At 46.4% G+C, this 23,063-nt stretch overlaps 2 protein-coding genes across 8 annotated transcripts in view; one reads left to right on the top strand and one right to left on the bottom strand.

Moving 5' to 3' along the window:
* LOC308475129 (uncharacterized protein) overlaps positions 1 to 23,063 on the top strand; it is a 61,376-nt gene that overhangs the window by 10,732 nt on the left and 27,581 nt on the right. The gene's annotated exons all lie outside the window — the stretch shown is intronic.
* LOC308475322 (CD209 antigen-like protein D) lies at positions 7,414 to 19,506 on the bottom strand. 7 transcript variants are annotated; one of them, XR_013985109.1, is made up of 10 exons: positions 18,449 to 18,579; positions 16,659 to 16,745; positions 15,728 to 15,829; positions 14,930 to 15,040; positions 13,738 to 13,836; positions 12,790 to 12,876; positions 11,900 to 12,021; positions 11,233 to 11,309; positions 10,171 to 10,280; positions 7,414 to 7,783 (listed from the first exon to the last, which is right to left on the bottom strand). XR_013985109.1 is itself a non-coding variant. In XM_081002403.1 (9 exons), exons 3-9 carry the CDS (start codon positions 15,813 to 15,815, stop codon positions 7,630 to 7,632), a joined length of 801 nt encoding a protein of 266 aa, XP_080858529.1. In that variant the 5' UTR covers positions 15,816 to 15,829; positions 16,659 to 16,745; positions 19,422 to 19,506; the 3' UTR covers positions 7,414 to 7,629. The 7 variants fall into 7 exon arrangements, 6 of the variants coding, with proteins under 6 accessions (XP_080858529.1, XP_080858532.1, XP_080858527.1 ...); XM_081002403.1 differs by lacking the exons at positions 11,900 to 12,021; positions 18,449 to 18,579 and adding an exon at positions 19,422 to 19,506 and having other exon boundaries at positions 11,233 to 11,384; XM_081002406.1 differs by lacking the exon at positions 11,900 to 12,021 and having other exon boundaries at positions 18,449 to 18,578.

Here is a 23,063-nt window from a genome sequence, read left to right on the forward strand (position 1 = left end):
TGTCTTTATTTTATGCTAAAAAGCACCATTTGTAACGGCGGGCTCCGACAAGTGGTGCCCCGTGTGAGGCCAACTTAAAAGAAGAGGCAACTTAAAGAAAAGAGGCAAAAATTAAAGCAAACAGTCTGAGGCAGACTAAGAGGATTTTTAAAGAAACCGTGAGAGGTTTTTCTATCCAAGCAGTGGATATCATTGGATCACCACGCCCGGCAAGGGTTGCACAGCGCTGACGCATCTTAGGATCCCTGGTGAGTCCGATCCCTTCTCTTCTATTATATTGATTTTTGAAAAATGGGCAGCTCTTTGACTACTCCCCAACAGAACTTTTTAAAAGACTTAAAATTTCTCCTCTCCTCCAACAAATTGGAAGTTCCGGAGGGTGATTTGATACAGCTTATTCTGGCCATTGATGAACATTCTCCCTGGGACTTGGGTGTAATTGCAAATGGAACATGTGAATTAAAACATTGGGACAAGATTGGTGAACATTTTCATGAGCTCCCCAGCATCAGTACTCGGATTTTAAATGCATGGTGCAAGGTTCGATATGCTATGGCTTCTTTATCACCAAAAAATATCTCCCTGGCTGCATTGCCAACACAACCTCCAGCTTCTTTAATCCAGCCTGCTGTGTTAGAGTCTGCTGTGTTAGAGTTTGTTCCAATACTTGCCCTGCCAGCACCTCCAGACCCCAAGCCTCCGGACTACAGTTCCTCACCAGAGGACCCAATCCTGCAAAAATACCGTGGTCTGGCTGGCTATAATCCTAAACTTTCAGAGGCAGACCCAGCTACCTCTTTTCAACGTGCAGTTCTTGCCTGTTCCTTAATTCAGGATACTGTGGCATTCCCTGTTATTGTGCCCCCTGCTGGTGCTCCAGCAGGAACTCAAGCCTCATTTACACAGGCTCTTTTGGAAGCCACATTAGCCCAGCCTTTGGTTCCAGATGACATCAAGCTTTTGGCACGTACAGTTTTACCCCCATCAGCTGGTGTTTTGTTTGACCACGAATGGGAAACTGCCTGCCGTGCTCCAGCTTTGTTACAACAAATCAGGGGAAATAATCCAAATATTACCCTTGCAGACGTCATGGATGCCATGATGGGGTGTGAGCCTTTCGCTCAGGCTTCAGCACAAGCCACACTGCTGCAGATCTTATTGAGGGATACTGCTCTTGCTGCTAAACAAGCAATGAGAAAAATCCCAGAACCCACCAGTATTCAGTCAAGGTGGAGTTCAATCAGGCAAGAGGCAAGAGAATCATATTCTTCCTTTATGGACAGGCTGATTACAGCAGTGAGTAGCCAAATTGAAAATCCTGAAGCCAAACAAATAATTATCAAACAATTGGCCTTTGGAAATGCCAATGAGGATTGTAAGGTTGCGTTACAACCGATAATACACAATCCTGCCACAGACACAGCAGCCATGCTTCGCATTTGTCAGTCTGTAGGTACAGCAGCTCATCTGCTGGTGGCAGCGCAAAATAAAAACCAGCCTGTAGCCACCGATACAACGTTTCCAGCGTGGCAAACCAGGATCACCGATACCTCAGTGTGGGTAGAACGGTGGCCTCCACCAAAAGGAAAATCCGCAGCAATGGCACCATCTTGTTTCTGAACAGCTTATTTCTGAACAATTGACTTTCGGCCACATTGAACCATCTTCATCCCACTGGCTCCAGCAGACAAGGAACAGTTTGCCTTTATATTGCCAGTATATCACAATTCGCAGCCCACCCAGCGATGTCAGTGGATGCTCAAGGCATGCGGAACTCCCCTACACTTTGTCAACATTTTGTGAGTGAAGCATTGAAACCTTTCCGCATGCGCCACCTAGAGGTGCTGCACACAAGCTGCATCTGGCAGTATTTGCTACACCATTGTTGCCAACAGGAATTTTATATGCTCAGACGGAACAAGAAGAAGACTATCTGCATTATAGAATGGTTACATCTACCGCACACCCCACCAAAAAACATTTATTCCGTAATTGAATCCACATCAGACATTGTTATCAAAGGACGTTCACGAGCAAAGCTTTAAGCGGTTATGATGTTACCTCAATTTATTTACTTTTCTCACAGACTGAACAGCAGCATTTATTGATAACAAATGCTGCCGTGCAAATTGCTTTAGATGATTTTATAGGTGTCATCATTTTTAACCCTCCAAAGGATGACCGTTTGACATTTCTGACACAGGTCACCTATGTTTGGCTACCCCCTTATCTCTCACACCTCTCCCCTCTGCATTGACCCCTTTTCACGGATGGAACAAGAAGTAGGGGAGTAGTGACGTGGGAGGAGGGAGGAAAATGGAAATGGTTATTTACCCCTTCACAGTCTTCTGCCCAGCGAGCAGAGCTAGCGGCTGTGATTCTTGCCTTTCAATCCTTTTCTACTCAACCTTTCAATCTTATTGTGGATACTCAGTATGTATATCGCCTTTTTGCTATTTTACCAATATCTTATATAACTCCTTCCTTGGATTCTGACTTGTTTTCCTTGTTTCTTTCCCTGCAAGCTTACTTCAGCACAGAGAGTTCCTTTATTATGTTGCACATCTTCGCTCCCACACATCGCACCCAGGGTATTTAGCAGAGGCAATGCAAGAGCAGATGCAGCACTGAAGAACATTTCTACCTTTTCTCTCTTTTCTGATCCTATACTAGGTCATAACACCTTTCACCTTCCTGCGAAAGCATTGGCAAAGCATTTTTCTATTCCCTTGGCCCAAGCAAGGGATATAGTTTCCCAATGTGCTTCTCAGCTGGCCATTCCTTTTGATGCTGTCAATCCTAGGGGCACGTCTGCATTGGCGTGTTGGCAGATGGATGTCACACACACACCTGTGTTGGCTCCACTCTCCAAGGTTCACCTCATGGTGGACACCCACTCTGGATTCATATGGGCTACGCCCATGAGGAGGGAAACAGCTCGGCATGTCATTCAGCACACTATCCGCTGTTTCTCAGTCATGGGTAAACCTGCGCGTATCAAAACTGATAATGCTCCAGCTTATATTTCTAAAACATTTTCGGAATTTTGTATGTTGTGGAATGTGAAATTAACTCATGGCATACCCTTTAACTCCGCAGGTGGAAAGAGCACACCTGACGTTCAAAACACTATTGCTTAAACAGCTTGGCGGCCGAAGCATACCAACAGCGGATATCCCTTCAGCTGTTCACCAAGTTCTTTTTGTACTTAACCATCCCTTTATATCCATATCTTAGGACCCATAACCCCACTGACTTGCATTTTAGGAAGGAGGAGGCACTCCCCCGCCTCTTGGTGGTGTGCCGACGCTTGCCTGATCCTGCGTGGCATGGACCTGTCCCGCTGATCATGTGGGGACGTGGCAGTGGACGTCGAGGACAAGCCTTTGTGGGTTCCAGCTCTATGCGTGCGGCCATGGCGAGTCTTTAACCGCGGATGCGCCTTCCTAACCATTTGCCTTGCCATCCTTTGCTGCACCATTATACAAGGAAGAGAAGCAGACGACCCAGTCCAGTTGCAGCCACCATATTTCACCTCATCGGCTGGCAAGCAGTTGTCAGCTTCCTACTCTGGCTGGCAGCATCTACGGCTCAGCCACTCTCGAACTATAAGAACAGCATTGTTGAATAAGACTTTTAGGGTAGAAAATTATCATAAGATATGGAGGAATAATATTTTTGTACAAGATATGATTATGTTTACCAGTTTATTGCATGCTTCTAAATGTTGGTTATGTATGCACATGCCGCCCTTTGCCAGTCATTCAGGCATAATGCTTCATGATGTGCCTGTCAATGGATCTTTTCAATTTACAAATATTATATCCCCTAAGCAATCTTTTTGGCCCCCAGTACACTTGACCCTCCATGAGCCTGCACCCATTTATTTTCAAATTAAGGAGGGGAAAGAATCATGGGGCATATATCCAAACTGTCAATATACATTGAATTTCACTTTTAATAGCTCTTGTTCTCTTACAGGAACATACAGTGACCAATTTCAGTGCTATAGAAGTGACACCAGTGCATGGCTAATAAACTAGAAAGGAAGCTACCATGCAGCTTGGAATCAGAATTCTTATATTCTTGGCTTCCGGATGGAAGTTGGCTTCGACATTTATTGATTTTAGTGATCATTATAGTAGTTATTTGCGTTATTTTGTGTTGCTGTATACAATGTATTCTTTCTATAATCTCTATATGTACTGCATGGTTCTCCAGTCCGCGGCCCGCTTCCGGTCTCACATGAGCCGCTTATCGCTCTCGATATAACCGTATTGGTACTGATTAATTAAATAAAGAAAGAGGGCATGTGGGAGAGATAGCCATGGTAAAGGCTTGTAATATTGCAGGGTGCTCCCTGACCTCGGCTGACCAGCACTCTGAGCTTTACAATGGAATGCATGACCTCATATGGAGTTATGTTCCCCCCCCCCTCTGGGCAGTGTAACCCTATATCGTTTGTGGGTGGGTTAAAGCCTTGACTGGATGTAGGTAACGTGAGACATTGGAATGCAGCCATGCGGCTGGAGAGGAACAAAGAGTAATAAACGGACTGGAGGAAGGGGAAGAAGCATGAATTGAGCTGCCCTCCGTCCATGGAAATATTGCTGGCCTCAGTGTCTTTATTTTATGCTAAAAAGCACCATTTGTAACGGCGGGCTCCGACACTACTGCTCATTCCTTTCCTTGGTCGCAGTTTTTTGGCTCCGCTCTCTCTCATCTTCCATGTCTCCTGAAAGCTGCCCCTTCCTTCCCTGACTCTGACGATGTGCAGCTGCTCAGCAGAGGGGGGGCTCTCTGTACATGCCTGTCTCTCCCCCCTCCCCTGCAAACAGATCCCTGACAACGGGGTTCACCATGGGCGGCAGGAAGAGGTAGAGGCAGGCCAGCAGGATGTTGGCGTAGTTGCCGCTAGGCAGGGTGGGCGACCCGGCAAACGACATTCTACGTGCCAGCCTACTCTTCTCATCTGGGATCCATCAATCTTCTTCCCTGATGAGATTCTGTGACTCATGTCCAGAGTCACTGAGCACACATTAGCAAAGAAAGAACATCAGCAGAAGCCAGGCTCTGGGGTGTGAGTACTAAGCTACTTTATTTATATACACAATCAGGACAAAGGAAAACATGGCTCCTCTCCTCCTTGCTCTCGGAGAGGAGAGAACAAAAAGCAATGCAGAACGGATCTTCCGTTCACAAGACTCCAACAATCAGTGCTTGAATGTCAAACACAGATGTGACTAAAACAATCCCACACCTCTGCACAGCGGGGGAATGGAATACCAACATCCTCGCCCTTTCCATGTACCCACTGCTGCAATCCTTCAGCACAACTGCAACCGCCATACATATTCATCAAGCTGTTCTCTGGGAACAACTTTTGACAACAGATCTACAGGAATCTCTTTTCCTGACATGTAGGACATCTGAATGAGTCCCTTCTGGAGAAGGAGGATCTCCCAAACTTTCCAGGGAGGTCTCTGCCGTCTGCTCCCTCACTCCCCCCTCCTCCACCACTATCTTGTAACTAGGCATTTCTTCCTTCAGCTACAATTCAGCTCTGTCTTCTTCTCCTCTTGAAACTGCTGGAGACAAGGGGCAAACCTCCCCACCCTCCCTCCTCTTATGAGAGGAGCCAAGCAGACTGAGTGGACACTTCCCAGTCTTCCTGTTCAGTTTATTCCTTGAAAATAAAGAATTAAAATATCAGTTCTCCTTGGCTTGGTATGCAGGGCAGATTGAAGCGACCACAGCCACTTCCAGCCATCAATCTTGCAAGACATGACAGGAGAGGTCCCTGGCTAGACTCCTGGGGTGCTAGTCGTCAACACAGACCAAGCTATTCGCACCTTGTAAAGGTGTGATTCAGAACAGCAGAATCTAATATGTTATTTAACTCTGTTGACGGCCACTGTACAAAGGAGCCAACTCCTAGGGGCAGAGGTCCCTTGGCCCACACCCAATATAATACTTGAGGGGGCCACCAAATATTTGATGGACATTGCCATTCAAATGGTGTGTGTGCACTGTCTTGTGATCAGTTATGCAGGGTGGAGCAGGTAATATTTTATTCAAGGTGGCGCCCCGCCACCATGAATGCCATGAAAGCAGCGCCACATGTTGCCAGTGCTGTGCCTACAGTGGTGTGGACCCCAGTCTTTCCCCTTGCCAAGTTCTGAAGAAATCGAGAGCAGTTCAATGTGTTTGTTGCCCAGTACAGGATCAGGTTTAAAGTGCTGGTTTTAACCTTTAAAGGCCTATACAGCCTAGGACCCTCGTACCTACGGGACCGCCTCTCCTGGTATGTCCCACAGAGGAACTTACAGTCTTCAAATAAAAACATATTGAAGGTCCCAGGCCACAGAGAGGTTAGGCTGGCCTCAACTAGAGCCAGAGCTTTGTCGGCCATGGCCCCGATCTGGTGGAACATTCTGTCACAAGAGACTAGGGCCCTGCGGGACTTGACATCTTTCCGCAGGGCCTGCAAGATGGAGCTGTTCCACCAGGCCTTTGGCCAAGGCACAGCCTGACCCCCTCCGTTGGTAATTCTTCACAGAACTCTAGCCCAATGGTTGCCATCAATTTGATTTGAACTGATTATGTAATGAATTGATTTTAGAATGCTGTATTATTTTACTGTTGTTAGCCACTCTGAGCCCAGCTTTGGCTGGGGAGGGCGGGATATAAATAAAAATTTATTTATTTATTTATTATTATTATTATTATTATTATTATTAGAGAGTAAGGGTGCCGTAATGTCCCAGTGATGAAGTCAAAGTTGTGTTTGTGATTAGCCTGCTAGAAGGGGACACCAGGTTGTCAGGTGTGCATGTAGGAGCCAGGCCCTGTGACCAATAGGACTTTGCAGGACTGGGGCCTTCCTAAGTTTGTTCTGAAGAGGCAAAGCACGGCCTCACAGGTGAGGCCAATTGGTAACTCACAGCACCTGGTGGCAAGAGCTGGGAAGGGCTATAAGGTCAGCATTTGCCTTCAGCTCTTTGCCACAGCAACACGCTTCCCGCCTTGCTGTGTTTGGCTTCTTGCTTCCTGATCCTTGGCTTCTAGACTCTGCTTCTTGATCCTCGGACCCTTGACTTCTTGACTCCTTGCTTCTTGATCCTCAGACCCCTGGCTTCATGACTCCTGGCTTCTGGACCCCCGTTCCTGCTCCCACCCCACCATCTTGCCCCCGGTCCTGATGTCCCCTGCTGGGACTTTGGTCGCCTGTGAACCAGACCGTGACACAGGCGCTGTCCCCCATTCTCATTGCTTGGCATGCATGGTTGTCCTTATGTGCCTTGTAAGGTAGCGACCATGGAGATCAGAAGGGGCAATGGGGCATCAACACACAGAGTAAGGAAACAAATACTGGTATACATTGCAAATAAAGACATTAAACAGAAAACAGGCTATGACTGGACCCTTCCATTCTTTATTTTCGTAGCCATCTATGTTTGAGCTTGCAGATTAAGGTCTTTTCACTGTGTGTTTGAGGGGTGGTGCCAGAGAGTCCCATAATCTAGGTGGCAGGGTGTGGATTGTGCATTAAAACCGTGGGGTGATCTCTTGGTTTTGGTTTTGTGTAGTGATCATGGGATCCAGTTACGTTCATCTTAAGGTGTCTTCTTAGAGCCAAGTATCATTAGGCACCTTCTTACAAATATAGTGTATTTGTAGATCACATTCGAATGCCATCCAGCATTTTCCATAGTAGCAGTCATAGGACACAGCAACACAGTCATGGTTCGCTTCATAATTTGGCTCATAGTAATTCCAGTAGCTGAAAAGAAAAGCAGGACTGATCAATCAAGATTGGATGTCTACTTCCTCGCTCACTCCCCATGTCTTCTACCATTAAAAAGATGTTCAGCTCTTTCTCTCTTCACATCCACCCACAATTGTGATGGATTTTTCTCCCCAGATTTTAGAATTCTAACCATGTAAAAGAACAAAAAAACCACAACTGTGGGTCAAGACTATTTTCTTCTGATATGAAGTGATTCCTCATAGGAAGAAAAGAAAAAAAAAGAGGGTGTCACTGTGGAAGGCTCAGTGGTACACACTGTTAAGTTAGATTTATTGCTTTATTGTTGTGGTCCGGCACGCTCCCCTGCACCTCTGCAGGTCGTAAAGCAATTAGCAGAATTGCACAGCAGTTCGTGTAGAAAGGGCAGTCAGTAAATAGGTCCCACACGTTTCTTCTTTCCTAGTAGCACTTTATTTGCTCAAAAGTAGCATATTTACAGTCCATCTGATTCAAGTTGCATTTTGCGACCTGTCTCTCTCAGCAGCTGCGTAGCAAAGCTGCTTTCACTTTTCACTCAGCTCACAGCATTCCAAGCTGCTTTCGTCACGTCCTGGCTTACTTCCCTTGTAAGCGCCTCCTCTCAGCCTCGAGACACAGAAGGTTAACCCTTCACTACACCCAACACACACAAGAACTTGCAGTCACTTTATTTAACAATTTTGTGTAGTATCCCATGCAGTACTTCTGCTATAGCCAGGATTTCCATTTCTGCAACAGAACTGGCCCTCTCTCCTCTCCATCTGCACCCACCTCCTCCTCAGATCTGCTGTGGACCATTTTGGGTGTTGAGAGATCCTTACTCTCTCGTAGCAGAGTTAGCACAGTAGTGATTGTTCTGAGCAAATAAAAACTTTGTTAGATTTGCATCTGCCATAATCCACCTCCTCTCACATCTATCACTCACCTTATGCACAAGGATGGCAATGACACTATACAGAAACAAAAATAGCTAAGTCTACAACTGAAATACAAAATAATATCTATAACCACAAAGCCATTATAGAGATGGTTGGAATGATATGATTTCTCTCTCATATATATATATATATATATATATATATTTACTCTAATCAATTATCCATAGTTGATAGCCCCATGCTTATTGTCACTTCTGGTAAGGCCTTGCATTCTCCAGTGTCCACTGTATATTGAATCAAGTCCCACTACAGAACACTAAAATTCTGTGTAAATGTATACTATAACTCCCCCATTTTTAACTCTCCATGAATCTATTCAATTGATATTAGTAATAATGGTGTAGTGGGTGTTCTTTTACTCCCATGAGATGTTGGGGTTGGATCTGCCCTTTGATCAAGTCTAAGTTCACATACAGCAGTGATTCACCAATTGGAAGTCCAAGGACCACCCACCCAGCGGCTCCATTACACCATTCGCATGACAAAAACTGCCACAGAGATATCCAAATGTTCAAAGGTAGAGGGGCCCATGGCTTGGCTTTTGAAAAAGAAGGGGTCTGTACTACTTAGCTAACTGGGAACCACTGGCATACAGGGTTTAAGTTCCCAGCTGGTATTATCCAACTCCAATGGCCGTTTGTGAACTTTACTCAATGCCTTTGCCAAAAAGGTTAAGTGATTAGTATTGGCTGCATCAATGGAGATGAATGTCATTGGGTTTTGTTCCAGGAGAAAGCGACCCTCTGTTCATCCAGTCTTGGTAATAAATGCCAGACCAGCTCGCTGTTCTACTACCAAGCTGTGGATGAGTGAGATCTTACTCTGACCTTGTCAATCCATCAACACGGGTTGAAAAGAGTTGTTAGGTACTTAAAGGGAACCATGAACTGTCTTAAACAACCCAAAACTATTGGGGATCTGTCAGTGATTCCTGCTTTGCAGGGGTTGGACTAGATGACCCTTGGGGTCTTATCCAATGCTAAATTTCTATGTGTCTATGATTCTATCCAAGAGAGTGACGTGAACTACGCTCTCTCACACACTTGCCTCCTCTGCTCCTATTATTTTAGTTCTGAGATTGCTAGTTATTCAGATTGTTCAGCAGATAACTGTAGAAATATTTTCCTAAAGAGAGTGTTGCTCAGTTTAGGTTCCTGCAAGTCCTTTTGCAGCTGAGCTAAGCAGCACAAACCATTGAAAAGGATGCCCTCACCCTCTTCTGAATCACCACATTCACTAGGTTAGAGAGGCAGGAAGAGCAGCCTTGCTCCAACCTTGAGAGAAGAAGCAGTCGCTCACCTGGACAATGCTGTGGAGGAGTACATATGCAGATCTTTGGTAGTAGAGAAAAGTGCATGGCAAAATATATTTGGAGGGTGAACAGATCAGTTATGTAACTTTTTGGAATGCACGCCATTAACAAATGTTTCTTCAGGAACTTACTGGACTGCAGCCTCCATTCCTGACAGCCACGACCATTTCTTCCCCTTGTCTTTAAAGACTCCAATCCAAAAAAACTTTTGATGTCTTTCTACTTGCTTGTTTATAAAATACTAGGGAAGGGGTGCAGAAAGAACAAATACAATCTTTTAAGACAATGTCCTTTTCTCTAGGAGACTATAGCCCTTGACAGAAATTCAACATGCATAAAACAAGCACATTTTAAAAGCAGCAGGTGTCACATTTGAAGGTCCAATCCACATATATTGAGGAAGCAGTGATCAAAACTATACATAGTATTCCCATCACCGAGAATAATTTCGTACAGTGGATGTGGTATTGTCCCCCTGATCACAATTATGATGATGATGATGGAAGCAAGGAAGCATCCCAAAGAGGAAATATTGTAGGGAAGGGTAACTTCACCTGCCCTCACCGAGACTGGCTACACATGTCTTCCAGTCATGACACAGAGTTAAAATGACTGTGCCAGAGAACAGTTGGTCTTGGAACCACCTAGCAGGACAGTGACCTGTGTGGCAAATACTCCAATTTCTGCCGCCATGTTTGTTGGTTGGCTCCAAAGACACTGGAATCAGTCTGCTTGTGGGATACTTGATGGCATGATGATGGGGTCTCACCCATGTCTGTGCCCTGTAGCAGCCCAGTAGCTCCTCTACCAGGGCTAAGGTGCTGGGAGAGGGATATACCTTGCTAGCTCCTCTAGAGTAATCTCCATGATACTCTCATGCCAGAGGGTTAGGGTGGTGAGTGAAGCCTTCTTTCTAAGCACTCAGTACATCTCACAGAGTAGAGGAAGAATTTACCAGCAAGCCAAGGGATAGATGCCCCTCAAGTATCTCCTCCTTCACCTCCTTCAAGACCTCCTTCCTGACAGCCAGCTTCATTCTATTAGAGCTCAGCAGCTCCAAGAAACCTCAGTGAGTCCCAGATGGTAGCAGCTGCTCCCTGCCCCACCCACCCCTTGGCTTGACTGATGGAGTTGCTGTCTTGGCTGCATACAGGGGGATTGGAGCTTCTTGAATGGATAGTGATGATGCTCACCTGTTCTTCCCTTGTTTCCACAGAAATGAGCCTGGCGCCCTCCTGCTCACAATTTTTTTGGGCATCCGTCCATGAGCCTATCTCAATAGAAAACCAATAGAAGGTCCTTTCATATATGACCCAGCCATTGTTCAAGTTTTCAAGAAGGGTATCTTTGAGTCAAGCCATGTATGGAGGAAGTAGAGGGGGGAAATAGGGAATTTAATGGGGACCACCTTGTTTGTCTGTGCAGATTTCAGTTATTTTTGTTAAGTTCATTCCTGTGGCCACGTGATAACATATATTCATCTAGGAAGCTCAGAAAGATTAAAACAAGAACAACATTAACGCTTCAACCCATGCTGGTGCTGCAGTAAATATCTGGGTGGGGAGAGCTGGAAAAGGAACGCAGTCAAGAAGCTTTCATTTGAGGGAACAGACAAAAGATGTACGTCCCCTCACAGGCGTTATCTGAACCTCTGGGGCCTCGCCTATTTGTTAAAAATCTGGATACTCAGGGCAGCATCAGGGCAGATTTGAAGGTTGGGGAGGGGAAGTAGCTGTGGTTTATCAAAATTCTCTTTCTCTCTCCAGGCTCTCTGTCCACTTGTGGAGGGGGGAGGGGAACCTAGAGTGTGTGTTGCTGGCACTGGGCAACTGGGACAGATGAGGGAGTCTGCTGGTTTACCATCCAGTTTGCTGCCCAGCAGTCTCCCTGCCTGAGCTGACAGGGTGGATCCAGTGGGCTTCCAAAATGGCTCTGGGGGATTTTGGTGCTCCTGCCGAACTTTGGCCAAGCTCTGGAACAACCTAATAATAATAATAATAATAATAATACTTTATTTATATGCTGCCCATCAGACTGGGTTTCCCCCAGTCACTCTGGGCAACTTCCCATAAATTAAAACAGAATTGGACACCAACCATTAAAAACTTCCCTGAACAAGGCTGCCTTCAAATGTCTTCTGAAAGTCAGATAGTTGTTTTTTCCCTTGACATCTGGTGGGAGGGAATGCCACAGGGCGGGTGCAACTACCCAGAGGGCCCTCTGCCTTGGCTTGGGCCATTGACACAATTGGCCCTGATTGCCCATTCCTGCTTCTTGCAGCCTGTTTGGCCCCCTGGTATACTGCAGAGGTTAGGGCAAAGAAAGATGCTGGAAGATGGCTTTTACGCGAGTGGAGGAAAAATCTGGTTGAATGCAATCGACTACTGGTGAGGGCTCATCATCGAGCCCACCAAGTGGCAGTGAAGGCTACAAAGAAGACGTGCTCTGCTTCCTCCATTGTGCCATCCAGCAGAGCTTTCCCGGGTAGAGTACGGCCTGCTACAGTCTGGCCCGAAGGAGATGATAGAACTAAGAGCAGCTTTCTGTGACTTGCTTGCAAAACATTTTGACAGTCCAGGAGAGCTGATCTGAATATCTCTGATGTTTCCCTAGGGTGGCTGGATGCGAAGGAGGGCAGCAGTCTGCTCTGGCTCTAAGAGTTTTCAGCTAGAGGAGGGGCTTTCAACTGGTGCAGAATCAGCGCAGGTTCCCGCTGCACTACAATTTTCCAGCATCGTAGGGTAGCTTACCAATTTCTTTTTGCAGTTGATCATTTAAGTTGGCAAAATACTGCATTTCCTCCGATATGTTTTGAGCTGCAGCAAGTATTTCTAAGTCTAAAAGATTTGAAACAGTTTAAGGCAGGAGTATCTGAAATAACAAGCTGCAAATATCAGGAAACCATTTCCAAATACTTAAAAACACTCAAGCCTGAAACAAGAAGCAGAGCTCCAGGGTGGATTTCTTATGAATATAAGGGCAGAGTTGATTCTCTGTGGCTGAGATCACCAACGAAAAGCCTCTGAAGACCCCTGCAGCTGGATCAGACCAAAGACCCATGCAGTCTACTATCCTGTTCTCATATTAAAAGTGGCTCATGAAGTATCTCTGATGTTCCCTTCCTATGTCCTCCTTTTCTGCTGGGAATCACAGGGTCACAAACCAATTCTGCCTTGAATTCCACAGGAAAGCCAAATATACAAAGAATACTTTGCCGTTTTCAATTATGCTTTGTGAGATCTAAGAAAACAGAGGCACTGAAACTCTTTTTATGATGTGGGATATAATGTCAGTGCAAGGATTTTCCCTTGTGCAATGCGATCTTCAGCCTCCTTCCCTCCAATCTGTTCCAAAGCCCCCCCCCCCCCCCGGAGAGCAGCTTTGGTGATGGCATGCAGGGAGAAGTGGGGGGAACGTTGCCTTGTGCTAGTGCTAAAATCTTGCACTAGCACAAACATTGTGAGTTACAGTGTGATGGGCGAGGACAGCATTTCTAGTAGGGAGATGTGAGAATCACAACCGTCTGCTTTTCTTCCTGCTGAGCAATGAAAAAGTGATGAACTCTGTTGCGTGATGAGTTTCATTGAACATATGTATTGCTCAAGCAATATGAACCCCAAATTTAACTACAGGAATTGAAGTCTGTTTAATTTAAATGTGTTACAGCAAAAGTGTGGATGTGCATATAAAATGCTTACCATCCTTGTCTTCGTAGATTGGATCAGTCTCAACAACAACGGTTCGTATCATATCCATTGCCACTTGAAGCTCCTCTCTCTTTTTCAGTTCCTTCCGATCTAAGAAGGAGGGAGGTAGAAAAGAAATGAAGAAATTGTGTTCTGGCACACTAATCTGATAAGCTGGGGAAGGGGATGCTTGGTTTCAAACTGCTATTAATATAGAATTTAAATTGCCGACTTATAACGTGCCCCGGGTCCTTAGGGAGAAGGGCAAATAAAAAATCAAATCAACAAAAACATGAAAATGACTTCTATTAATATTTTCTGCTCTCAGCCCTTAGATTGAGGGTTCCCATGCCTTGATTTAAGCTGCCCTGGTCGTCTGAAGTCCTGTTTCCATTTAGCCTGCTACTTCTTCACCAGATAGTTGGCCTTCCTTAGAGAGCGTTAGATTTTTGGTTGTCTAGATACACCTGTCCTCTTTGTCCTACAGACTTGCCTTTGCCAGGCTGCCTCGTGCTCTGCCGTATGCTTAAAATATGCAAATTCTTGGATCATTGGACTCCCTCACCCCAAGCTTTGCTTACTTTAAAAATGAATTCACTAGGCAAATAGGCCATGTGTTCATCTATCCAGTGCTATTTTTCTAGAAAAAGAGGCACTCAAACTCGCCATTAATGCCTCCCTTGTTCTCTTAGAATGGAAACATCACCCACCTGAGAGGGGCCATAACTGAGTCCTGATGAATTCCGGCTGAAAAAAGCCCTGCATATATCTCAATATTTAGGTAGGCTATGGACCCACCCACATTAGCCATGGCCTTATCCTTTGCAGCCTGTTTTCCCCAAACACTTTCCTTGAAGGGACTGGAGCCCTAGCAGAGGGCAGGGTGGCGAGGACCAGAAATGGGGGGAGGATTAGTTGGGAAAGGAGGAGAGAATTGCAAGCTGGGAAAGGGAATTGTCCAGGGTGTCCCAGGGACTTGTGTTAGCCTGTGCTTCTGTTCCAAGTGCTGGAACTCACTTATTCAGGGAGAACAAAACAGTGACATTGCTCTCACTGGGTGACAGCTGGAACTCCCTCCCTGATATGAAAGAGAGATGAAAGGGGTCAATGGAAGCTGCATCCTGCCATCTCTTTTTGGAAATGCTATTGGCATTGAAGCAAAGCCCACGATAGAAGTATCACCATATGCCAATTGTGTACTTACACAGAATGAAAACCATCAGTGTCATGACAGTAAAGATGAAAATCTCAAGTACGATCAATCTTTCACCCATTGGAGATTTGAAGAAAGTAACCAAGTCCTGAAAAGCAGATGCTTGAAGAAAGAAAATCCTGCTTTAGTCATCAGTAGCCAACATACCATTGCCACTCCAGGAAAAAGGGTTTCCATATGCTGTGGAAGCCATCAGCCAGAGACACTCAACTGTTCAGGGGGTGGACACTTGGGAGGATAAAAGCAGGTGGAGGAAGCAAGTCGAGATGCCATGCTGCTTGTGGAAACTTTTCTGACCAATGTCTGGATCAGAAGACAGGAGCCTTTGATACTACTTTCTGCCCCCCAGACAAATGACAAGATGCTCCCTCCAAACACATAATTCCACATACACAAGCTGGGCTGGGCTGGCCATTGGCTCTTCTCTCAATGTGGCTAATGGGGCAGCAGACTAACTGAGGAGGCGCAGTGCAGTTTGTGTGGTCTGCACATCTCTACCCACCCCAGACCTGCTACCTGAGGCAACTGCCTCATTCTGCCTAGTTGTACAGCCATTCCTGGCTGCACACACTAAAGGAACACAGCAGCCAGCAGCAAAGATTAGGCCCACCCCTGGGGTTTCTATGGGGCTTAGTGGCTCTCTGGCACCCAAAGAGCTGTGTGGGCTTTTCTCAGCACTCCTCCCTGGCACAATCCACTCCCTGCCCGTCTCTCCATCAACTTCCCTTTCCCGCGCATTCCTCTACTTTATGAGAAACCTCAGCCCATATGACTGTGCTGTATACAGACCACCAGTTTCATTTGCTTTTGCTTTGCGCTTTCTGGACGCTGCGTTCCTTCTGGACGCTCCACGCTTTGCAAGCGCTAGCTTCCCCATCCTCTTGGTTTTGTCTGAGTAAGAACAAGACAAGAACAAATGGAGAATAACACTAGGAGCACATTAGGTCTATCAGTATTAGACCATCCTTTCCCGTAAAGAGGTTGTTGAGTCCAATATAACTGAAATATCTTTCTTTTTCTTTTGCTAGATCAATCTCAGTTTTGAACCAAAAGAAATGTTCTATATGGATTCCAATGCATTTTTGAAAATTGTTTTAGGTAATATAGCACTTTCTCATTTTGCATCCTATTCCTCTCTAAACTCCTGGACATCTCGTTTGCAGGACTCCATTAAGATGTTCACCATTTACTAGATCTTGTGGGATCTATGAGGTCTTCCTATGTTCCTGGGTGCCAACTCCCTGCATCACAGACATCATGGTCAATGGTTGAGGACGATGGGAGTTGTAGACCAATAACATCTGGAGGGTCACCACCCTTGATGGAAGGTAAAGGTAAAGGGACCCCTGACCATTAGGTCCAGTCGTGGCCGACTCTGGGGTTGCGACACTCATCTCGTTTATTGGCCAAGGGAGCCGGCGTACAGCTTCCGGGTCATGGGGGCAGCATGACTAAGCTGCTTCTGGCAAACCAGAGCAGCGCACGGAAACACTGTTTACCTTCCTACCGGAGTGGTACCTATTTATCTACTTGCACTTTGAGGTGCTTTCAAACTGCTAGGTTGGCAGGAGCAGGGACCGAGCAACGGGATCTCACCCCGTCGTGGGGATTCGAACCGCTGACCTTCAGATCAGCAAGTCCTAGGCTCTGTGGTTTAACCCACTGCGCCACCCTTTGCTTCCCTTTGATGGAAGGTATATACATTTAATTATAGAACTACCTCCTGATCATCAGAAAAGATGGGGTACAAGATCCAGTCTCCGTGAGATGCATAGAAATCCAATTGAATGGAGACCATGAGTTGGAACTGGAAAAGAAGCAGAGAGGAAGCTGTTACACAGGCTCTCCAAGTCTGCCAAGACCCAGCCTGACAACTGATGCTGTGGCTTAACGAAAGAACGAAGAGGCCTGTTGTCGAATTCCGTTTTGAAGCCATCTGAGCTAGCAAATGGAATTGCAAAGACTTGCATTTTCTGGATCATGATCTGGATCTGGATCTGGACTGACAAACTGGGCCCATGAATCAGAGCAGGGCACCAGGGAATAAAACAGAATGTGGTGCTTCTGATTTGCAGTGTAGCTGTAGCTTTAATATAAGGAACGTGGCTGTTTGAGAAGAAGTGAAAGCATGGGAACGTAATCTCTGCTCACACCCCCTCCAGGAGGTGGGTGGGGTTTGCGACACAGCGGGGGGCTTACCTGCCAGGTGCCACCCACCTTGCTGCAGAGTGACTGTCACCCTGCCCCCATCTCAGCAGGACAATGGGCCCCCAGTTGGGGGTGGGGTGAGGGCCAGGAAAAGGGCCGGTGCTCTTCAGGCCAGGCTCGCTTTGTTTTCTTCCTCTTGGATGCATTGCTGGACTTCGCTCTTGGTGAGGTGAGTGGCTCACCTTCATGGCTTCCCCCCGGGGATGGGCAGGGGATTGGGGCCGTGGTGGGGCCTGCTTAGGCCTTGCTGCAGCCCGCACCTCCTTCCCAGCATCGGGGCCAGGTCATAGCTGTCAACCTTTCCCTTTTTTTAAGGGAAATTCCCTTATTCCGAATAGGATTCCTTGCAAGAAAAGGGAAAAGTTGACAGCTATGGGCCAGGTTGCGGCCACGTGGGTGGTGTGGCCTGACTCAGGCCCCCGGAGCAGCCTGCTGGGCCTCCCGCGGTCAGCACCTCTTCCACGGCTTTGGGGGTGGGATGGGGGCTGCGGTCCAGCCTGCTGGGCCTCCCACGGCCTGCGCCTTTCCCTCCGGCAGTGTGGGGTGATTGGGGCTGTGCAGGATGGGAACCTAATTACATCAAAGGATGGGAACGTAATTACAGCATGAATTACATCTGTTGCCAGCTTGGCATGAAACCTTCACTATGGACTATATAAGGGCCAGCAGCTTAAGGAGACAGGGAGATCTTGATATATTGTTCTATGCTCCATTCCAGAATGTGAAGAGAGCAACCGTCTGCCAGTCTGAAGTGTCCCAGATAAACCTTCCAAATCTCCATCGGCTGGGGAGACATGAAGAACTCTACCTATTCTATCTGTATTATGATTATTGTTGCCTAAGATTTTTTGGCTTATTGGTTATATTGCTAGCTCTGTAGTTTATTCTAGTTGCTGTTGGCTTTGTATTAGACTCTTATTCTACGGTGCTGATCAATTTCTTTGCTGATGTTTACCAATTAATAAACGCTTGTCTCTACCTAAGAGTCTGTCAGTCCTCCGTCCAGTGGAATCTAAAAGACCTCTAGATTGTCTGGTGGTTGCTATTGGCCAAAAAGCCATTGGGGGCGCTGGCAAGACAGCACGTGTACACAGCCCTAGAATGTACCACCAGTCAGTTTCATTGGCTGACCCACAGTTCTAGTACTGTATTTAAAAGAGAAAAACCATCTGTACAGTACTTTATAAAAGCTCCTGATCATTTTCCCTCTTAGTGACCTTTTGGCCCTGGAATGAGACCCTGCAAATATCACAGCTCATAAGGAAAGTGTTCCACCCTCCAGACCTTTTTCTGTTTGGATACCTTGGTGTTGCCATATAACAATCTTTTCTCTAATTTCTTCTTAAGGGTGTTTCATCCTCCCACTGGCTGAGAGCCTCCTCCCTTGTGATGTCAGGGATTCCAGAACTCCTCCCATTCAGCATTCCACATTAAGCATAAACCCAGGAAAATGTTTTTTTTTCCAGATCAGCTACACTACTTATTTTTCCAATCCTTGCTGCAGTTGTTGTATAAATAAATAAAAATTTTAATTATTTATTATCATTAAAAGGGTAAAACACTATTATCATTGCTGAGTTGCTTCCAGTCTCTGGGTTATTTTCCACGTTCTGTCTCTGCCCACTCAGGACTGGCACCCATGACCTGTTAGAGGGGTTTTTCTTCTGGTGGCAGACAACAGAACTATGAGACCACGAGACTGGTGTAAAACACTCAAACAAAGGTTTTATTACTAAAACAACACAAACAAAGCACGTGGGTGTTCTCTCTCTGCAGGCAAATTCATACTGCAACTTTCCCTCCTTTTGTAGTCATGACCAGCTGTACCTAATCAGCCCAGAACTCACAGAAAAGGTTCTTAAAGTTACAATCATCTTTTCTGTTTCTTTGCAAAATGACTCCTAACATGGAATGAGGAGAGGCGGTTAAAGTATGGATTTTCTACGAATTTATGAAGCTAGGTACCTTACCTGAGCTGTCAAGTCAAAAGGATACATTCAGGCCTAATATTTGTAACATTGCAACAACTATAAAGATGTGCCTCCCCCATGATTTCCATAACATTTAATTTTTTTTGCCTAGGGAATTCCAGGAGGTGGGGGAATCATTTGTCCTATTCCAATAATCTGCTTGCATAGGTTTAATGTTCTTTGGAGACAGTAACACCCATTAATTTCACGTTATCTAGGTATTTATTCAGGTGAGGATGAATATAACACTATAGAAAAACCCTTCATGACTGTGTCTGCAATGTTTCCAATATGAGTTCACTTACCCATTAAAGTGTGTCATTAAATGCTGAGAAATCGTACCATACTCAGCTTACGGATCTCAACCCCAAGAAACCCGACACAGAGTAGCTGCCTTTCCCCCAATTTCTTAGCTAGAAATAACTGATATTGAGAAGGAAGAGAGAGAGGTAGGCATCCTTTCGGCAATACTTCCCCGCTCCAGTTTGCCTCTGTCGGCCCCCGATGCCCCTTTCCTGTGGCCCCTGAATGGCTCTCTCCTCATCCGTCTGTCTCGGGAGACAATGGAGGACGGCTCAAGCGGTGGGGAGATTGCAAGGCCTGCTGGGGCAGCTGGCTGCTGTGACGGACAGCAGAGCCAGAGCAGAGTCTGGGGGTGCAGTGCCTCACCATTCCACCAGAGGGCCAGAGCCTCTTTCTGATTGGCTACCCAGAGGGGGGTGGCGCCAGCACTTTTGGAGGGAAAATAAAGAGAGCCGTTTCTGAGGGGATTTTTAGAAAGGGCTGGGTTTGAGATGGGAGAGAGGGAAGGTTGGGAGAAGATGAGGATGAGGAGAGGGAGGGAGGGAGAAGTGGCTCTGCTCTGAGGAGAATATCTATGGAGCCAGAGGAAGGAGCCTCATAGCTGAGATGGGGAGACCATGTTGAGGGTCTGAAGGGAGTATTCAGATGGGAGAGAAGCTGGAGGGAGAAGCTGTGGGAAGACTCTCCTCTTCTTCTGGAGTCTCCTTCCAGTCAGGAGGGGAGAGATCTTCTAGGAAAAGGAGATTCCCAAGTCCGTGGCAAGGGCTGAGAGGATCCCCTGGGTCTGGCATACAAAGGAAAATACCTCAGGAGTGGGATTGCTAAGAAAGAGGGGAAGCGAGGAAAAGTGGCCCCTCGCTGTGAAGGAAGCTGGGCTGTGTCAAAAGTACCTCACGGAAAGACCTCTCATAACTAAGTGAGGGGATGAGAGAGAAGCAGCAGAAACAGAGTTCAGCCTTTCACCACCTATTCTGGGAACCTGAACATCTACCTGAAGTGTGACAACTGATTTTGAGAGGAGGGAGTTGAAGAGAAGCTGTGCCTGCAGAACCGTGTTTAATCCTGAGACATTTAGCTGAAGTAATAAGTTAACTTCTACCTGAAAGAACACATCTCCTGTCTTCACTTTGTTTCACCATTCTCTTTTTTTTTTGTAAATAAAGCTTTCCTTATCTGATTATCTCCTGCCAGAGACTCCCTGGATTGCAGTTTCCCTCACACAAAGTAGCCTGTGGGAAATCGTAGACATTTGTTCAATCTTCATCATCATCATTTTATTTTATTTGTAACCTTTCCATCGTTAAAACAACGCTCAAGGCAGCTTTCAACATGATAGGCAAAGGGCCTTCTCGGTCGTGGCGCCTGCTCTGTGGAACGCCCTCCCATCGGATGTCAAAGAAATAAACAACTCTCTGACGTTTAGAAGACTCCTGAGGGCAGCCCTGTTTAGGGAAGTTTTTAATGATTGATGTTTTAATGTAGTTTTAATCATTTGTTGTAGGCTGCCCAGAGTGGCTGGAGAAACCCAGCCAGATGGGTGGGGCATAAATAATAAATTATTGTTGTTATTGTTATTGTTATGACAAGATTTACATAATTACCAACATAACCAAAGTCATAAACGATAAGTAAAACACATCCAAAGGTACACAACCAAATGGAAAAGAATTTCCACATAAATCATAAGATCAAAAATTCAGAATATAACATTTATATCAATAACAATTGAAAATGCCAGATAAAAAGCCAAAACCATTTGAAGAAGGAGGCCTATCTGCCCAGCAGCAGTATTATTATTATTATTATTTATACATACCCCGCGCATCTGGCTGGTTTTTCCCAAGCCACTCTGGGCGGCTTCCAACAAAATATTAAAATACAATAGTCCATAAAATATTAAAAGCTTCTCTAAGCATAACAACCATCCATTTTTAGTCCATTGAGTTAGAAATTCAGCATTTCTGGAAGGGGAAATGGCATACTATTGAATGTTTGCATAGCAACATGCTTAAGAAAGTTTTAGTTATTCATGATGAGAATAGGATTTATTTATTTTGAACTTCGCTTGGTTCCTCCTCGGCAGCCAGGGCGATTGTTTCAGCAGTGCTGGAACTCAGGACCGGCTGCCTTGAGGGGCATCAAAGAGCAGTTTGGCAGGGAAAGGTCTCCCTTGGGAGGTGGTGGACTCTCCTTCCTTGGAGGTTTCTGAGCAGAGATCGGACGGCCATCTGCCATGGACGCTTTAGCTGAGATTCCTGCATTGCTGGGGGTTGGACTAGATGACCCTGGGATCCCCTCCTATCTCTCCACTCCTGAATTCTAGGAGGAGCTTCCTTGCCTCCTGCAAAGCCCTTTTCCCTGCAAACTCTTTCTCTGGGTTCCGGCCAACGGAAGGAGATGCTCAGAGTGTTATGTATTGAAGTACCACTGTATATAGTTTTCACTCAGGTCCACATCAGTTACTTTAGGCGGGAAACCCTGGGTTGTTGTTGCTTGAATGTTGAAAGCCTATAAAAACCGGCCGGCTGAGCAGTTTGATGTTCAGTTCTGTTCCAGCTCACAAATAAAGAGCTGCTTTGGAGAAACTGCTGCATCGTCTACCCACTATTGAACACAGAGCCCAGCCAAGAGCCAAAATCCACCCCCACCCCCCCAAAAAAGCATCCCTTACCATAGGCATAGCTAGGGGGCAGCTGACCCCTTAAAGCCATTAAAAATAACAGAAATTAATAGAAATCAGAGTTCTGCCCTGGCTAAGTGAGTGTGCAATGTAAGGGGGGGCTGAGCTGAGCGGACTGGCCTTGCAAGGGTTAAAGGGAACCGAGCTGCCTTCCTAGAGAGGACAGGAAGCGGGGGGGGCAGGTCCTCCCGAGCCAAGGCCCCTCCCTCCCCAGTCCTTTCCTGCAAGAAAGGGGGGGGGTGTTGCTTTGTGTCTCTGCTGCAAGGGTTGCATCGCTGCCCCCTCCTGGGATCTGGTGAGTCTCCTCTCTCTCTGGGATCTGGTGGGGGTCCCAGGGCTGCAGCAGGGGAGGGGGCCTGGGGGGCCTGATCTGCTCATGTGGGGGGGGGACCCCAAGTCAGGGAGGAGAGGGTCCCGCCAGGGAGGGGCCAGGTCTGCAACGCTCTCCTTCCTGCAGATCAGAGCATCCCAAACTCATTTAGCCCTCCCCCCCTTTCAGAAAAAATCTCCCTTCTTTAAACAAAGGAGTCCCTGGGACTATAACTCTGTGTGACATCACTCAGCGTCATTGCACAATAGAGGAAACATGTGCAAATGGTTTTCCAAAGCTGGACAAGGAGGTGGACTAGCCCCCCCCCCCCCCAAAAAAAGGTGGGAAAGAGAGGCCAGGAATAAAGAGAGGGATCCCAGCCCATAGTCTGGCTGCTGCATTGGAGACCAGTTTCCCAGTATCTCCAAGGGCAGCTCCCCACGGAGGCCACTGCAGCAATCCCCTTGCACCCAAAGCATGGCATCCCAGGACCACATCCTCTCTGTCCCAAAGGAATTGTTGCTGGAAATGGGCGCTGCTACTCACTGAGCCTCCAGGGACCTTGGCATCAATGGCTGTGTGTGTGTTAAGCTATCTAACTGAATAATAATACTAAATTACCCTCCTAATTTTCAAAGGAGATGTTTTTGGCCC

This window comes from Podarcis pityusensis (genome assembly GCF_964106645.2).
Source record: "Podarcis pityusensis genome assembly, chromosome: 4".
NCBI classification, from domain to species: domain Eukaryota; kingdom Metazoa; phylum Chordata; class Lepidosauria; order Squamata; family Lacertidae; genus Podarcis; species Podarcis pityusensis.